Source organism: Cimex lectularius, unplaced genomic scaffold, assembly GCF_000648675.2.
Source record: "Cimex lectularius strain Harlan isolate CLEC.00 unplaced genomic scaffold, Clec_2.1 scaffold24, whole genome shotgun sequence".
NCBI classification, from domain to species: domain Eukaryota; kingdom Metazoa; phylum Arthropoda; class Insecta; order Hemiptera; family Cimicidae; genus Cimex; species Cimex lectularius.
The window spans coordinates 867,166-882,765 of NW_019392666.1; the positions used below are offsets into that span (position 1 = coordinate 867,166).

The 15,600-nt window shown below is 36.6% G+C and overlaps 1 protein-coding gene across 5 annotated transcripts in view; it reads left to right on the plus strand.

Annotated features, from left to right (window-relative positions):
• Positions 1–15,600, plus strand: part of LOC106660836 (lachesin-like) — a 295,660-nt gene that overhangs the window by 237,281 nt on the left and 42,779 nt on the right. For all 5 annotated transcript variants that reach the window (XM_014383809.2, XM_024225147.1, XM_014383811.2 and 2 more), the window contains 2 exons: positions 11,943–12,046; positions 12,203–12,410. In XM_014383809.2, coding sequence (XP_014239295.1) covers positions 11,943–12,046; positions 12,203–12,410 — 312 coding nt within the window. The remainder of the gene's footprint in view (positions 1–11,942; positions 12,047–12,202; positions 12,411–15,600) is intronic.

The following is a 15,600-nucleotide window of genomic DNA, read 5'->3' on the forward strand; positions in this document are numbered from 1 at the left end:
TTCTCCTATCTAAGGGTATATCTGAAGCATCACTGAAGTATACGATCTGGAGTTGTGATGTAGAGTTAACTTTCAATCACCCGTAGATGTAGTTCTAAAATGGGCAAATAGTTAACCGACATATAATTACCACTTATCTTTGCTCAATATCATAAGACGGCCTATCTACAAAATAATACCATTTGCAAATTCATAACGCGTCTAATTTTGTCGTGACATGACGAATTAGTTGGGATAACGCGAGGGGATTAGTACACTTAAGAGGTAATCCTAGGGAGGGCAAGGACAAATCTCCGTCGGACGTCTCCGGCTTACTAAAACCCCGAACAGAGTACAAGCCCCTTATTTCAACAATAAACGGTCTAAAGCAAACTCGCGATTTAACCACATAAAATATCCAAAGTCAGCAAAATCCTATAAACCTCATTGGAACTCTAAAAAATCAGACTGAAAAAACACACGAGCAGGAAGGGAAACATTAGTAAGGTTAATAAGTACACACTTTCGGGAATCAAAAATTATAACCAATCAGGCCATAAGGAACAATACTGATCCTGTTAAACTCCACAAAACCAGCAAGGAAGAATGTCAAATAGCCAAAAGAGTAATCACCTAGGCCTATGTTTCTATAATGAAATGCTGTAGCAAAAGAATGATGAAGTTAAATAGCTAGAAATACTCTTTCATAAAAAATTAACCTGGAACCCTCATCTGCAGCATATCATCAAAACAAAAGGTAAAATATCTCTAATGACTACAAGAAGAACCATAGACAAATCTTGGAGACTAAAACCGAAAATGACGCCTGGCAATACGTGGCAGTAATAAGACGCAAAATAACCTATGGATCAGGATGACCAAAATCCAAGAAAAACAAGGCACCCAAACACTAGGCAGCATACAAAGATTAGCAAACCTAGGCATCAAGGGGATAATGAGAACAACACCCACAAATGCCCTAGAAACTCAGCTAAACCTGCATTGGACACATTTATACAAGAAGCTATGAAAAGCTCACTTAAGCTCCAAAAACAATCAACTTAGATTAAACAATTCATGCACACAACCAAAATTAATAAAATCACCCATTCTTAGAAATATGGACTAACTATATGATCCCAAAAACCTTCTTTGCAACATCCTGTAAAGTCTCAACATATTATAAAGAAGGGAAGAAGTCAAAAGAGCATCAGGTACAATGGTATCTGGTAATATGGTATACACATGGCTCAAAAACAAACGAAGCAACCGGCTCAGGTGTTTTTGGTACAAGCCCAAAATATGAGTAATCAAACTTGTCAGGGAAGTAAGTCGGTTTTTTAAGCGGAAATAAATGCTATCAATACTTGTGCCCTAAAAAATCTTAAAGGAGTTCGGACAGCCAAGAAGCTAGTTAAGTATTAACGTGTAAAAAGATCACATCAAAACTAGTCAATGAATGCATCCAAAATCTTCCAACCCTGGAGAAACACAACAGCCTGATGATATCTTGCGTGGCAGAACACATAGGAATTTTTGGTAACGAAAAAGCAGACAGACTAGCCAGAGGAGGATCTGCAAGTATATATAGGTCCTGAACCAGACTCAGCAATTGTGAAGGGCCAGACTCAGAGGAGTGATAGAACTACCTGTCACTGACATCTGAAACTATAATATATAACATGGGCGATGATCTCATTTGCAGATTATGCAACGAGAAGGAAGGAAAATCAACCCATGCGTAGAATGCGATACAACGGCTCAATGGAGATGTAACTTAGGATACAAAAAAAAAGGTTGAGGATGGTTACGAAATAAAACAGTAGCAGCAACAGTCAATGACCTAATACTTCTGAAAAGGATTGACTTGATTGCCCCGAACTAGGGAACTAGGAAAAGAAGGAAAGGCTGCAGTGTCTGTAAGAGCACAAACCCTGCTTCCTATCATCCATCATCATCATCACCTTATCCAAAGTCGCAGTTCAAAAATGGCGCATTTTTTCATAATATTTTTTAATATATTTTGTATTGTCGTAAGTATTTGACATAAATATTTTTAATATGATACTACGGCCTTCTGACAACAGTGTTTATTACGAATCGATTCGTCATCAATGACGTACAACCGGGAGGAAGGATTATTTGGTATTAAATTGATAATCCATTACCGTTGCTAATGCCGCATGTCCTCATAGTGACACACGTTCAAACGCTTCCACGATTATCACTGTATCACCTTTTTCTCTCTCAACATTTCCGAAATCGGACCTAATCCGTTTGGTATCTCTACAAGAGATCTTAACGTCTGCGGCATTATGCAAACAGGCGTCGATACGATTGTAAATAATGTAGCGGCGTAATGCAAATTTCTCGTGCAATTAATATATTCGTCGTCCATTCATCTTCGATAACCTAGTTAGGTCCTAGATCCATATCGAACATCTTGTTGCCAGATGGCCGCATCCTTCTATCCCAAATGTGTAATGCCTTTTGAAAGCACGGCTAACAGACATTTACGTTATTTAAACAAATAAAAATCGGATAAAACGAATATAGAAACTAATTTTTGTTCCATCCTTAAACAGTTGATTTTAAATGTAACCCTATGGCATAACCGTGAACCCTCCAAACTTCTCCTCTTTCCTTTTAAGATAACCACGTGTGTCAGTTAAATGAAGTGCGGTCCGACTTGTATCTTTCGGATTAAACTGCCCCGGTTCGTACAATTAAATAGATTGATGCAGTTAATTACCTGGGGTCCGTTTTATTTATCTGCAAGAGGTCGGTTGTCACTGGGGTTTTTTATCGTCCGGTAGTGGATTGGAGGAAATGAATGTGGCCCATTTCCCTCCCGGATGCTCTTTACCTCACCAATTTTCAACCTCTATTTTGAATGTCCCTCCTCTTTCTGCCACATCCATACTTTATGCAGGAGGTCAAGCATTCGCACGTTCAATTCCCACTTGAAGAACTAAATAAGTGCGAGAAAAAAAAAACAATGAAAAAATGACATTTGAAATTATTCCCGGTGTTCCGTGAAACTGGGCATTTTAAAGTCAAGGCAGTACCTCCAAATCAATTCATGTTAATAAATAAAAAATACTTTTTATAAAATTATGTTTTTGGTTGTCTCCTTCTGTAGATTAGAGCGGGTAATAAGATAAAAATATAAAAAAATTCCAAGATTATGTATACGTTATTAATTCACCACGAGATTAGAAAACGCAATAATAATTTGGACTTTATTATGGAAGTCAAAAAGCTAAATGAGTATAGCATAGTATAAGAATACGCTTCAAATATCATTTAAAAGTTTTGCTACCACTTTGCTCTGGATAAGACAGCTGCGGTTGAAAATGCTCCTAATCAATAGTTTTTGAGAAAAAAATGATTGGTAAAAAAATTCAACAAACCTATTAGGTCGTCATTGACAGGTTTGTCGAAATATTCAAATGCGTTTCGGCATTGCTTCATCTTCAGTCTTCGCTGAAACTACAAACCGCGAGTGAAGACGGACCCAATAAGTGACCCGATGCCGGTTCAGAATGAGTTCACCGCGACGCAAACCAACACCCAGCATCAAACCTAATTCGTATAGCAACATAGAACAAACACACATTTAAAACAAAAGAAACAGGATAACAAGCAGTGTTGTATGCTTTGTCTTCCTTTTATTCCAAAAGCGACATTAAGATTGGTACACCCAAAATTATTTGGGATCAGAGCAAAATTATCCCGGCAGCTCGTCGGGAGTGGTGGGTGAGAATGGAGGGACAATTTACAAAACAAAAACAAAAATTAAAGACCTAAGAAATATTTATTAGTTGGGCGCCACCCCATTTTATGCTTCCAGAGTTCTCCAGGAGGGGAGTAATGGGGAACTCTTTTAACTGAAAGTATATTCTTGTTTATACCGTAAATAAATTTGTTAAAAAATATATATGAGAGGAAAGTAGTATAATATTTTCGATAAATAAAAAAATATTTTCTTTATTCCATGGCGGACACTCGCCACGGGGGAGGGACTCCAGTCACTGGGATAAAGCCAGCCTCACAAGGCCCGACGGTCCTGATCAGCAACCTTACCTTGTCCTTATCACATTTCTCTGTTTAAATTATTATTTACATATTTACGAGGTACCTGGTCATGCAAAATAATCAAGCCAATCCTGAAAAAAGGTAGATTAATGGGAAGGGAAATAAAAAATAAAAATGAAAATCCAATTCACAATGGGGGAGGTGGATTTATTATTTCTATACAGAGTAAAATCAAAATAGGTACTTCGTTTCCTTAACCAGCTATTACAGTAAGCTATAAACCAGATCTGAACTAACTTAAAATCAATTAACCAAAACTGAATAATCTAAATTAATAATAATTTAGCTGGCAAACCAGCTCAAAAATCCTCATCTTATCGACCAATTAGTTTACTTCCCATCATGTCCAAAGTAATTGAAAAAATTCTCCTTAATTGATTATTGCCACAATTAAAGTTTAACCTCCTCCCCGATCATCAGTTTGGCTTCCGCCACCACCATTCCACAGTCCAGCAGGTGTTTCGCATTGTTGACCGTATATCCTCCTCCCTCGAGCGCAAAGAATATTGTATGGGAGCTTTCCTTGATACGGCACAAGCGTTTGACCGCGTGTGGCCCAGGGGACTCCTGTACAAATTAAACCGTGTCCTTCCAAATACTCTTTACCTAATCCTCCGCTCTTATCTAACAGAGCGGTTCTTTCGGGTCCGACCAGGATCAGATTACTCCGAATACTGCTCTCTGGCTGCGGGAGTACCGCAGGGCAGTGTTCTCGGACCAATCCTCTACATCCTTTATACTGCAGATAATCCCACTAAACCTACCACCCTACTTGCATCCTTCGCCAATGATACAGCTGTACTATACTCCAATTCCGATCCTGCGGTTGCTTCGGAAGATCTGCAGGAACATATCTCATGTATAGCAGATTGGTGCAGACAATGGAAAATGAAGATAAACGAAAGCAAGAGCGTCCATGTCACATTTACACTCCGAAGTAAACCTCCTCTCAGGATATACTACAACAACGTTCCTATCCCCAAATCCGACTGCGTTCGCTACCTTGGGTTCCACCTAGACTCACGACTAACGTGGAATCAACATACACGACTGACACGACAAAACCTAAACAGACGGTATGGTCTACTGCACAGACTTATAGGAGTCTAAACTATCGACAACAAAAAAACTTACAATTTACAAAACACTACTACAACCGATTTGGACGTACAGAATAGAACTGTGAGGAACCGCTAAACCTTCCAATCTCCAACGTCTCCAATTCTTTCAATCTAAAGTCCTCAGATTCATTGTACATGCTCCTTATTATGTCTCAAATGCTACCCTCCACAACGACCTTCAAATTCCTTATATCCAAAAATTTATTCCCCAAAAATTTACCAAGTTTCACAAAAAACTCTCCCACCAACCAAATAGTCTTGCCCAAGCCCTGTCCGATAGAACCCATCCCTACAACCCCATAAGGCGTCTTAAGTGAAGAGGGAGGAGAATATTGATTACTTTCTCCCCTCAATGTAAATAGTTGTATATAAGTTCATGTATCCGCAAATTACATATTGTAAATAATAATTACAGATTGTAATAAAAAAAAATAATAATAATAAATCGTTAAAATTAAAACAAACAAAAATTCCTTCTGCATGCAGTTTTTTCCGTAAACCAACAATTTTACATTGTCCCAGCAACCATCCGCCGAGTCCTCCTGGGTTCCAGTCCTGCCGAAATCCGCTCCAAAAAAAAGAAAGTCTCCGGAGAATTGGGGGTGGGGCGCCTCTATATCCTTTCGGAAATCCACAAACGAACGCTCAAAGTCCTCGCATGTCGCCGTGGTCTGGTGAGGAAGGCGCCCGGTAGAAATTTGAAACAACGGAAATCCACACGAAGAAAAATCCGGACGAGCAGTTTTCCGGAGAATCTCTCTCAGTTGCCAATTTGTAGGTGTTTAACGCGCTCTTCTCCCCAGCGACCTCTTGCTCGGTCCAAGCGATCGCGTTATCGCTTAATCCCTGGCACTTAATCCATAACACCCACTGTTGATTTTCACTAATTTCCTCCTAAATCAAATAACTAGGTTACATACCTCATTGGCGAGAAAATAAAAATTTGATTTCGGGACAAAAAAAAACACTACTCTCTTACAATAAATACTTTATAAAAAAATTTTTTGTCACACGATACTGTCATTTCAATTATTGTCTATAAATTATTTAAGTTACAAATTTGGTTTTACAATTATTCTTTATTATTTATACTATGTAACTCAGTCGGAAATTTAATCCATTTCCATCTAATTTCAATTTCATCCATTCCAACCATTTCATATTCACTGTAAGGTAAAGGTCCCGGGTTCGAATCCAGCGGCCTTGCATTCGAACCCGACATACTTACAAATGTTTTTTGTTTAAAAAAAAATCGGCACCATGAAGGTTGATATGACCTTGCTGTGTCGTGAATCCACGTAAAAAAATAAAACAATCGAAAAGTCGAAACAGTCGAAAAGGTAACAAGGCTACCTATAGGTCATACAAGAATACTTCTGGCCGGTAAGTGACCACATAGCTGCCCTTGATGCTAGGACAGAATAACGGTGGAGCACCATTTCAATCGTATAAGGCTTGACTTTATACAAACAATATTTTGGCGTATCATAGGACCTGTGCAGCGGGCACAGATCGCTGTTCGAGTACCTCAGGGCTATAAGGATTTTTAGCTGTATTGTATATTGTATTTCTGTGTGCTTGTGTTGTGTCTATGTAATTTATTAGCGTGCGAGAAAGAGGTGGTTTAACCACACACCCCGAGGGGTGAATGTGTGACCGCTGGAGAGTGAAAGTAAGTTATTAGTGAGAATGGAGTGGGTTCAACCCCGCCCCGAGAAATGTCGAATACTCCGGGGGAGTAATTGTAACCCGACATCTAAATTTGTGGTGATGTATATATATTATATGTTTTATATTTATTCTGAAGTGCCTGAGATACAAATGTGATGCTAGCATTTTAAGATATCCATTGAGACGCCCAAATAGCTGCAGGCTGAAAAACACGCGTGAAAGACCAGAAAGAGAACGAAAAACGCGCAGAGGGCCGGCGATGACCTCAGTTGTTTTGTCAGTCCCTAAACTTTCCACATTTTTATTAACGTTTTGGTGGTTTTGTTTAAAAAAAAGAACGCTTTTCTTTAAAGATACCCTAGAGAATAAGTTTGATTTATTACTAGCACAATTCATACTTTAATATAGGCTAAGACGTTCTTTTATCAGATATCGGGTTGTCCGGAAAATAATGCAGGATTTTAAGTTTTCATTAAAAAAAATCTATATAAAATATTCTGTTTACGTTTACAGGATTACTCATTTGTATGAATGTCAACACTTATTAATCCTCTTCCAAATGATATTGTTTGTTTACCTCTGTAGCATTCCGCTACTTGGAAATAATTCAGTCATCCTTATAATGTCAAAGCGAGAATTTCGTACGATTTTCTTTTACGAGTTTAAACTCGGCCGAAGCGGAGCCCAAACGGCTAGAAACATTAACCAAGTCTGGGGCGAGGGTTGTGTTAATGAGTGCACTGTGCAAAGGTGGTTTAAAAAATTTCGGGAGGGAGATTTCAGCCTTGAAGATGAAGAAGGTCGTGGAAGGCCTTCCTCTCTTAATGATGATGTTCTGCGATCAGTGGTGGAAGAAAACCCCAAAACAACTGTTCGAGAACTTGCAGAGCAACTCAAAGTCAGTAAAACGACCGTCGCTGACCACCTCAAGGCGATTGGAAAAGTGAAAAAACTCGAAAATTGGGTTCCACACTCATTAAACGATCGCCAAAAAAATCAGCGCTTTGATGTTTGTGCATCACTTCTTTGTCGAAACAAAAATGACCCATTTCTGGCCAGAATTGTTACATGTGACGAAAAGTGGATTCTCTACGATAACACTAGACGTTCTGGACAGTGGCTCGACAAAGGAGAAGCTCCAATACATTTTCCAAAGCCCCCAACTCATCAAAAAAAGGTAATGGTTACGGTATGGTGGGCTTCATTTGGTTTAATACACTACAGCTTCTTAAATCCTGGCGAAACCATCAATGCTGAATCATACTGTAACCAAATTAATACCATGCATCAGAAATTGGCAGTAATGAAGCCCTCTTTGGTCAATCGGAAAGGGCCCATTTTGTTGCATGACAACGCTCGACCACATGTGTCACGTGTAACGTCACAAAAATTATTGGAGCTTGGCTATGAAACTTTGCCTCACCCACCCTACTCTCCGGACCTCTCGCCTACTGACTACCATTTTTTTAGACACCTGGACCACTACTTACAACACATAATATTCAAAAATCAAACGGAACTGGAAAATGCATTTATTGACTTTATCAATTCTAAAAATTCTGAATTCTACTCAGACGGAATTAATAAGTTACCAACACGTTGGGAGAAATGTATTGAGAGTATGGGAAATTATTTTGATTAAAGAACATTGCTTTAAAGTAACTAGTTTCTTTTTTTTTGTTTAATACCAAAATCCTGCATTATTTTCCGGACAACCCAATAGTTTTAACTTTAAATTCCGTGATGGAATGAATACTTTGAATATAAAATATTTGCAGTTAACATATTGCATATTTGTTAAAGGGCAACGACTCCCATCTACGGTACTAATAATTGTAAACCGATGTTTAGAACTTGGAAATGGGTGAAATGAGGATTATAAATGTTACATCAGTCCAGGCATAAAAGCCACCCTGTTACTGTCATTTCAAACGGGATGGTAACAATGATATTCCTTCTGTCATAGATAGTACGTCCTACATGATGATGTAATGCAATATTTGTGTAATTATATAATTCCAATTCTTACGTCTCGTCACGAGGATATCAATTTTAACAAAAAATTGATTAACAAAATTAATTGATTTAACAAAAAACATTTTTTTGCAGAAAAAAATGTAATTTTTCACTGTTTTATCTCAATTCTTCATTCGTGCTAAACATTTTTCTTTTCTTTTGATGTCAAACAAAACTTTACTAGCAAATCACTGATTTCGTGGTCCGCTTGACCAATTAATATATTACAATTAATTAAGGTTTTAAGTTGAGATAAAAAATTCAATGGCACGAGCGGGATTCGAACCCACGATCTTCGGCTAGATACGCCGCTGCTCTACCACTTGAGCTATCGTGACCTCGATCCACTCGGACACTAACTTCCCATCTCGCTCATGCCATTGACTTTTTTATCTCAACTAAAAACCTTAATTAATTGCAATATATTAATTGGTCAATCGGACCACGAAATTAGTGAATTTAATGAATTAAAATGAAGTATATTTTACTAAAGCTCTCCGTGGCCATTTCATTTGTCGTCGAGAATCCAATCCGATTACACGACATTTGAAAAATGGCAAAAAGGAGGGAAAATTCAAAAGGTGCGGTTGAGATCGGAGGTTGGTGTCCGAGTGGATCTAGGTCACGATAGCTCAAGTCGTAGAGCAGCGGCGTATCTAGCCGAAGATCGTGGGTTCGAATCCCGCTCGTGCCATTGACTTTTTTATCTCAAATAAAAACCTTAATTAATTGTAATTAGTAGCCAATTTTAAAACTATGTAAACATTTTTCTATTTTGTCCACATTTCAATTCAGCTGTCTTGTTGTTTGCATTTAATTTAAAGCAAACAGTGTGTTGTAAACTTGAAAGTAACAACTGAATTTGTTCTTTTCTTCAAGACCGTACCTTGAAGTAGAGGGTTTGTTAGAGAAAAATTGCTCGATACTTCTAAAACTGAAAAAGCGCTATTTAAAATTTGTATAAAAACTAATTTTCAACCAAGTTGTAAAAATTCACGGCAAAGCTCAGCTAATTTAACATCTTCTTCGTTTGATATGCTTTCTAGCGATGTACCCTTTTCTTTATTGAACCAAAATGATATATTTTATGGTAAATATAAACAAATTGGTGACGGTGTGAAAACGGGAAAGTGGAGCTAATCTAGTAATATAAATTTTTGCCAGGGCAAAATTTATTTCTCAACTTAAAGCTAAAAAAAAGAAAGAGAAATGAAACAAAACACTTTAAAAAGAGGCAATAAATTTAATGAACTACCAAAGCAAAAAAATGAACAAAATATTTTCACTAAACATATAAAAAAAACAATACAGAAGTTAAAAACCCAACTTTAACCAAGAATTTAAGAAATCAACGTAATTTAGTTGTTAACTGTGTTTATTATACCTATTTATTTATTTTTACGTTGAAATTTTCGTTTTGTTGTGCTTTTTTATTCAGTTGGTAGGTTTTTACAACTTCTGTATTGTTGTATTTTTTCTTCTTTTGTCTGTGTTTAGTGTAGATATTTTGTCCAATTTCCTGCTATGTTTATAATCTTTTTTTATGAGTTTTGTTTCATGTTTCTTTCTTATTTTACTTTCTTATTAAGTTAAAGTTGGAAACTGTCACCACTTTTTTAACATTCAGCATAAAATTTCAGCACTTTGGTTCGATTTAATTAAAGAAAAGGGTATACCGCGAAGCAACATTCAAAATAAGAAGTTATGAAATTTGCCAAGATCTAAAATGAGTTTTTCAAATGAGGTTGCAAAATTAGTTTTTTAAAAAATTTTAAATTTAGCTGTTTTTGCAATATTTATTGTTTGTCTTTTTGATAAAAATTAAATTGCAATTTCTAGAAGAATGCACCTTTAATGAAAATTTGAAGCTCCAATAGCTATCTGTTTAATTTTCCCAAAAATGAATAGGTCAAGAGCTATGGGTAGATTTATTAAGTAAACCGTAGATAGTTGAAAAAAGTCAGAAGTTGAAGTTGAGACAAAAAGTCAGTGTCACGTGGAAGATTCGAACCCACGATCTTCGGCTAAATACGCCGCTGCTCTACCACTTGAGTTATCGTGACTTCGAACACTAACTTCCCATCTCAACCTCACCTCTCGAATTTTCCCTCCTTTTTGCCATTTTTGAAATGTCGTCTAATCTATTTGATTCTCGGCGACAAATGAATACGAGTGTCAGAGCGGGTCGAGATCGATAGCTCAAGTGGTAGAGGAGCGGCGTATCTAGCCGAAGATCGTGTGTTCGAATCCCGCTCGTGACACTGACTTTTTTATTTCAACCAATATCTTTCATAAAGATTAACTAATTGAAAAAAGGGTTAATCGGACCACGAACTGTAATGGATCTGCGGAAAGGTTGAGAATCGGACCAAAGTTGATACCTACATACTTTTTGTTGCATTTCAAGAGTAGAAGCACCTGGCTAAATTTTTCGTATAGAAATCACCCGTTATAAAATAATTGCATTTATTACTGCCCAAACTCTATATATAAAATAGATATATGCTTAGACCTTCTGCCAAACTTTATCAGATGATACTGTTAAACTGAAACGATTGCCAGTGTTTTTCTTTTCTGTTGCATATATATGTTACTTTTTTCATAATTCACATTGTATTTGGTGCTATAATAACCTCAACGTTTAATTTTACTTTTAATAATTAACTTTAAACTATACTTTTTAAATCGTGACCATATGTTCATATTTGTTACCCTTTTAAATTTAAAGGTTCAAAGCCCGAAGAAGGTCCCGTCCCTTCTCGTTTGTTAATATATAATTATCATTAAAGGGTGATCACTAATTATAGATAAATTACGATGTAAACTCAATAAAATATATTTGGAATAATTTCACATGGATTATGATTGCGAGAATAGGGCGAGGTAAGTAGCTCCAAGAGTTACACTCGAAACTATCGCGTCCGCTTTGTGTTAACAAGTTGGGGAAGATTTAGAGCGTTTCGCGTCACGAGTTTCAGTTCGTCCTAGAGGACAATAGCGGGAGGAAATTGTCTTTGGTTAAAATTATTCAATCCGTGTTTCTTTGTCTGTTTCCAGAATCCATGAAGCCGAGGTTCGCGGAGCCAATCCCCAACGTGACTGTTACCGTTGGGAGGGACGCCCTCCTCGCCTGCGTCGTGGAGAACCTCAAGGGATACAAGGTATTGAGATTTACACTCACCTTGTCACTACAAATTACGTCTTGTCTCGAGAAAAGGGGAAAAGCGAATTTCTTTCTCTCGAAACCTTCATACGCCAAAACTGCCTTGAACATTCCCTGTGTGAATTGAACTTTCGATGATTTTTTTTCTTTTCAGGTCGCTTGGGTACGTGTGGACACACAAACAATACTCTCGATCCATCACAACGTGATAACCCAGAATCCTAGGGTTACACTCTCTTTCAACGACCACAGGTCTTGGTATCTGCACATACGCAACGTCCAAGAAGCAGACCGCGGATGGTACATGTGCCAAGTCAATACAGATCCCATGAGGAGCAGACAGGGTTACTTGCAGGTGGTCGGTACGTTTGAGAGTTTCGCTCCAATCGAGCCATTTGAAATTTCTTCAAAACTCGTTACCTTTTCAACTTGATGATGATCAGAAACAATTATTTATTTTTGTTTAAAATATTACATTTATATTGATTTATTGAATATTTGAACCGTCAGTGTTTGATCACACCATAGCAAATTTATGTTTTAGACTTGCGATGCCATGTGCGTACTTGTAATAATTATTATACCAACACACAGAATGGCATAAAGGGAATAATGATTATTTTTTTGATACGCATTGGGTAACGATTTCATAAGATTTTCTTGCAAAATAGACCATTATAATTGCTGGCACTAAACAATCAATGCACTCCAGTAAATACAAACATTATGAGGGTTGGGATTGGTAGCATAAATAGAAAAAAGAGAAACCCGTTAATGGTTGGTAAACGAAATGAACCAAAACCACAATTCCTCATCTTCAGAGCAAAACCGGTTATCCACCAGTTTTGACGGAGGCCGGATGGAAAGGCCCTTGCCTAAATAATTCCCAAGCTTAAAAAAAGGAGGAGCACCTTACGGACGATTTAATATTCTGAATTAGAGATCCCATGGGCAAATTGAACCGAATCCCGACACCACCTATTGACCTTTTTTTCAATCCAATCTAAGGCTTCTAAATTGAATTGTTCGCCCCATTCTCTTTCGTACATCCGTCACTCACATACCAAACAAGAGGGGTGCTTCTTATTTCTTTTCTTTCCATCGTTATAGAATAATTTATAAATAATTGTGAAGTAGAACCCACCATTTAAATCTGAGTAAGATACACTGTAATTATATGAATTTTCAACGATTCTATTCTTAACAAGTTTCTAAGCAATTTGTACAGTGTATGTGTACACCTTTAGCAAATACCAAAAATAATTGCTTTAATTCAAAAATTATCTCAATTTTTATTAATGTTTATTTATTTTTTATAATTCAAAAATATTTGAAACAATAAAAAGCATGTCAAGAAAATTTAAACGATTTACTTATTTCTATCAAAATGGGCAATTTTTTATGATTCTTTATCTAATGTTGTAGGTTTCTACTAAAAAACTTAAAATTGTAGAAAGTCAAAAGCAGTGTGTGGTGATTAGTGACCGTTAATCATATTTATTTAGAAATCGTGAGATGCGGTCATATATGATTGAAAAAAATATATTTTGCATTGTATAAATTCACTTTTCCACATCCAAAATATATAAACAATGTTTTTAAATACCAGGCCCTGAAGATGATCTCAATAAAGATCGAACGTTGGCACGATAAAGAAAATGTTTTTCTGAAACCTACATCACACCAGACCGCATCTCACGATTTCTAAATAAATGTCAAAAGCAGTGTTGCAAACATTCTGGTCGACATACTAGCTTTAAGTGTTAGATGTATCGACTTAATTTTTACTCATGAATAATCTTGATCTGGTATAGTCTTAATAAAAAAAAACAAATTCAATTGTTAAACTTTCGATCTACTTCAAGATCATCATCAAGGCCAAACAATCTTAAAAATGTCTACAAATTGACAAAATTATGTTATTAAAGACGACATACGTTACGTCATAAGGACTACATCAGTGTTCAACCAATAATGTACCAAGACGAACAATTGAATTTGTTTTTTAATCAAGACCACAGATTATTCGCCAAATACTTGTCAAAATCGTCCAAAAATAGCAAGGAGAAACCCATTTAAATAAATTAAACTTAAGAAAAATAAATCCCCCATACTCTCTTAGAGCCTCACCTTTTAAGGCATGGCCCGAGGAAGACCAAAAGCTCAGACATTTCCCTCTTTTCTGCCCAAATTCCAAGTTTTTAGTTTATTAGATCCATAAGTATGCTGCGTAAGGCACGGCGGGGTGGTGAATTTGTATGTACATCCACACAGAAAATGTACATATATGATATACATTATCTTAATAATGATATTGAATCATTTCAAGCTTAAATTAACTATTGACAGAAAAGAGAAAAGTAAAATAATCCAACATTCCAAGAGTGGAAAATGAATTATGTGGAATATTGTAACGTCTAATAGTACATCTCTCTTTTTTGACGCAAATAACATTACTTCTATTTGTAAATTCTCCCTCCCCTGTGTATTAAGATATTAGTTTATTAAGTTATTTGAAATGTATATGCTGAACCGGCATTGGGTTACTTATTTGGTCCGTCTTTAGTAGTAGTGTGTTGAACTACGCCATATTGGTGAGAACCTAAAGCGTTTGATGATTCAGCGTTCCTCACTGAAGATGTCGCACCAAATAAATGACCCAATGCCGGTTCAGAGTGAGTTGATCAACTCGCAGACCAACACCAAGGACCAACTTTGAAATTTATGCATTTACTTATTCTCTTATTTATAAATATATCTAACAACGTTTCTAGATGTGGTATACTACGAGAGATGTGTTAAATAGGACGTACAGGGTCTTACTCAATAAAATGCATTGTAGAAAAAAATTCAAATTCAATTCTACCCCGGATTGAGAAGTGCCTGGAGGGAAAGCTATAGACTGAAAATTACAGCAAGAACTATAAACAATAATACAATAAAGCAAACAGACAAAACAAGCAAAATCCAGAAACTACACACAAAAAACACAAAACGACAACAAATGGAATGAAAAAGAAACCTACAGACTAACATACTTGTTCAACAAATTCGGACTAAAAACAACACTAAGGAACAACAATAACACAGATAAACTAGTAAAAAGAAACAGAGCCGCTGAACAAAAGCGGTGTTTACTGCATCATTTGTTAATGCGGAGACATTGGACAGACCGGAAGAGAATTAATAGTATCGCAGATCCTTCAAAAGCAACGACGGGAAATCAAATTATGACACATACACTTAATAGATCACAATCACGAACCTAACACAGTAAAAACAGCTTGGCTTTAATACGCATCGCACAAAAATGGCGAAAGCTCAACGTACAGGAGAACGTAGAGATACACATAAATTATAAAATAACACGTAAAGATGGAAAACTTATAAACGTCAAACAAACTCACATTCACACACTTAATATACTACATAACAAAAAACGCAAACCCTCTGAAGAAAATAACATCGAAACCATCATAACAAAAAAACAAACGGAAATAACCAACATCTTGACCGACCAATGAACATTATGACCACGCTCCCGACCGCAAA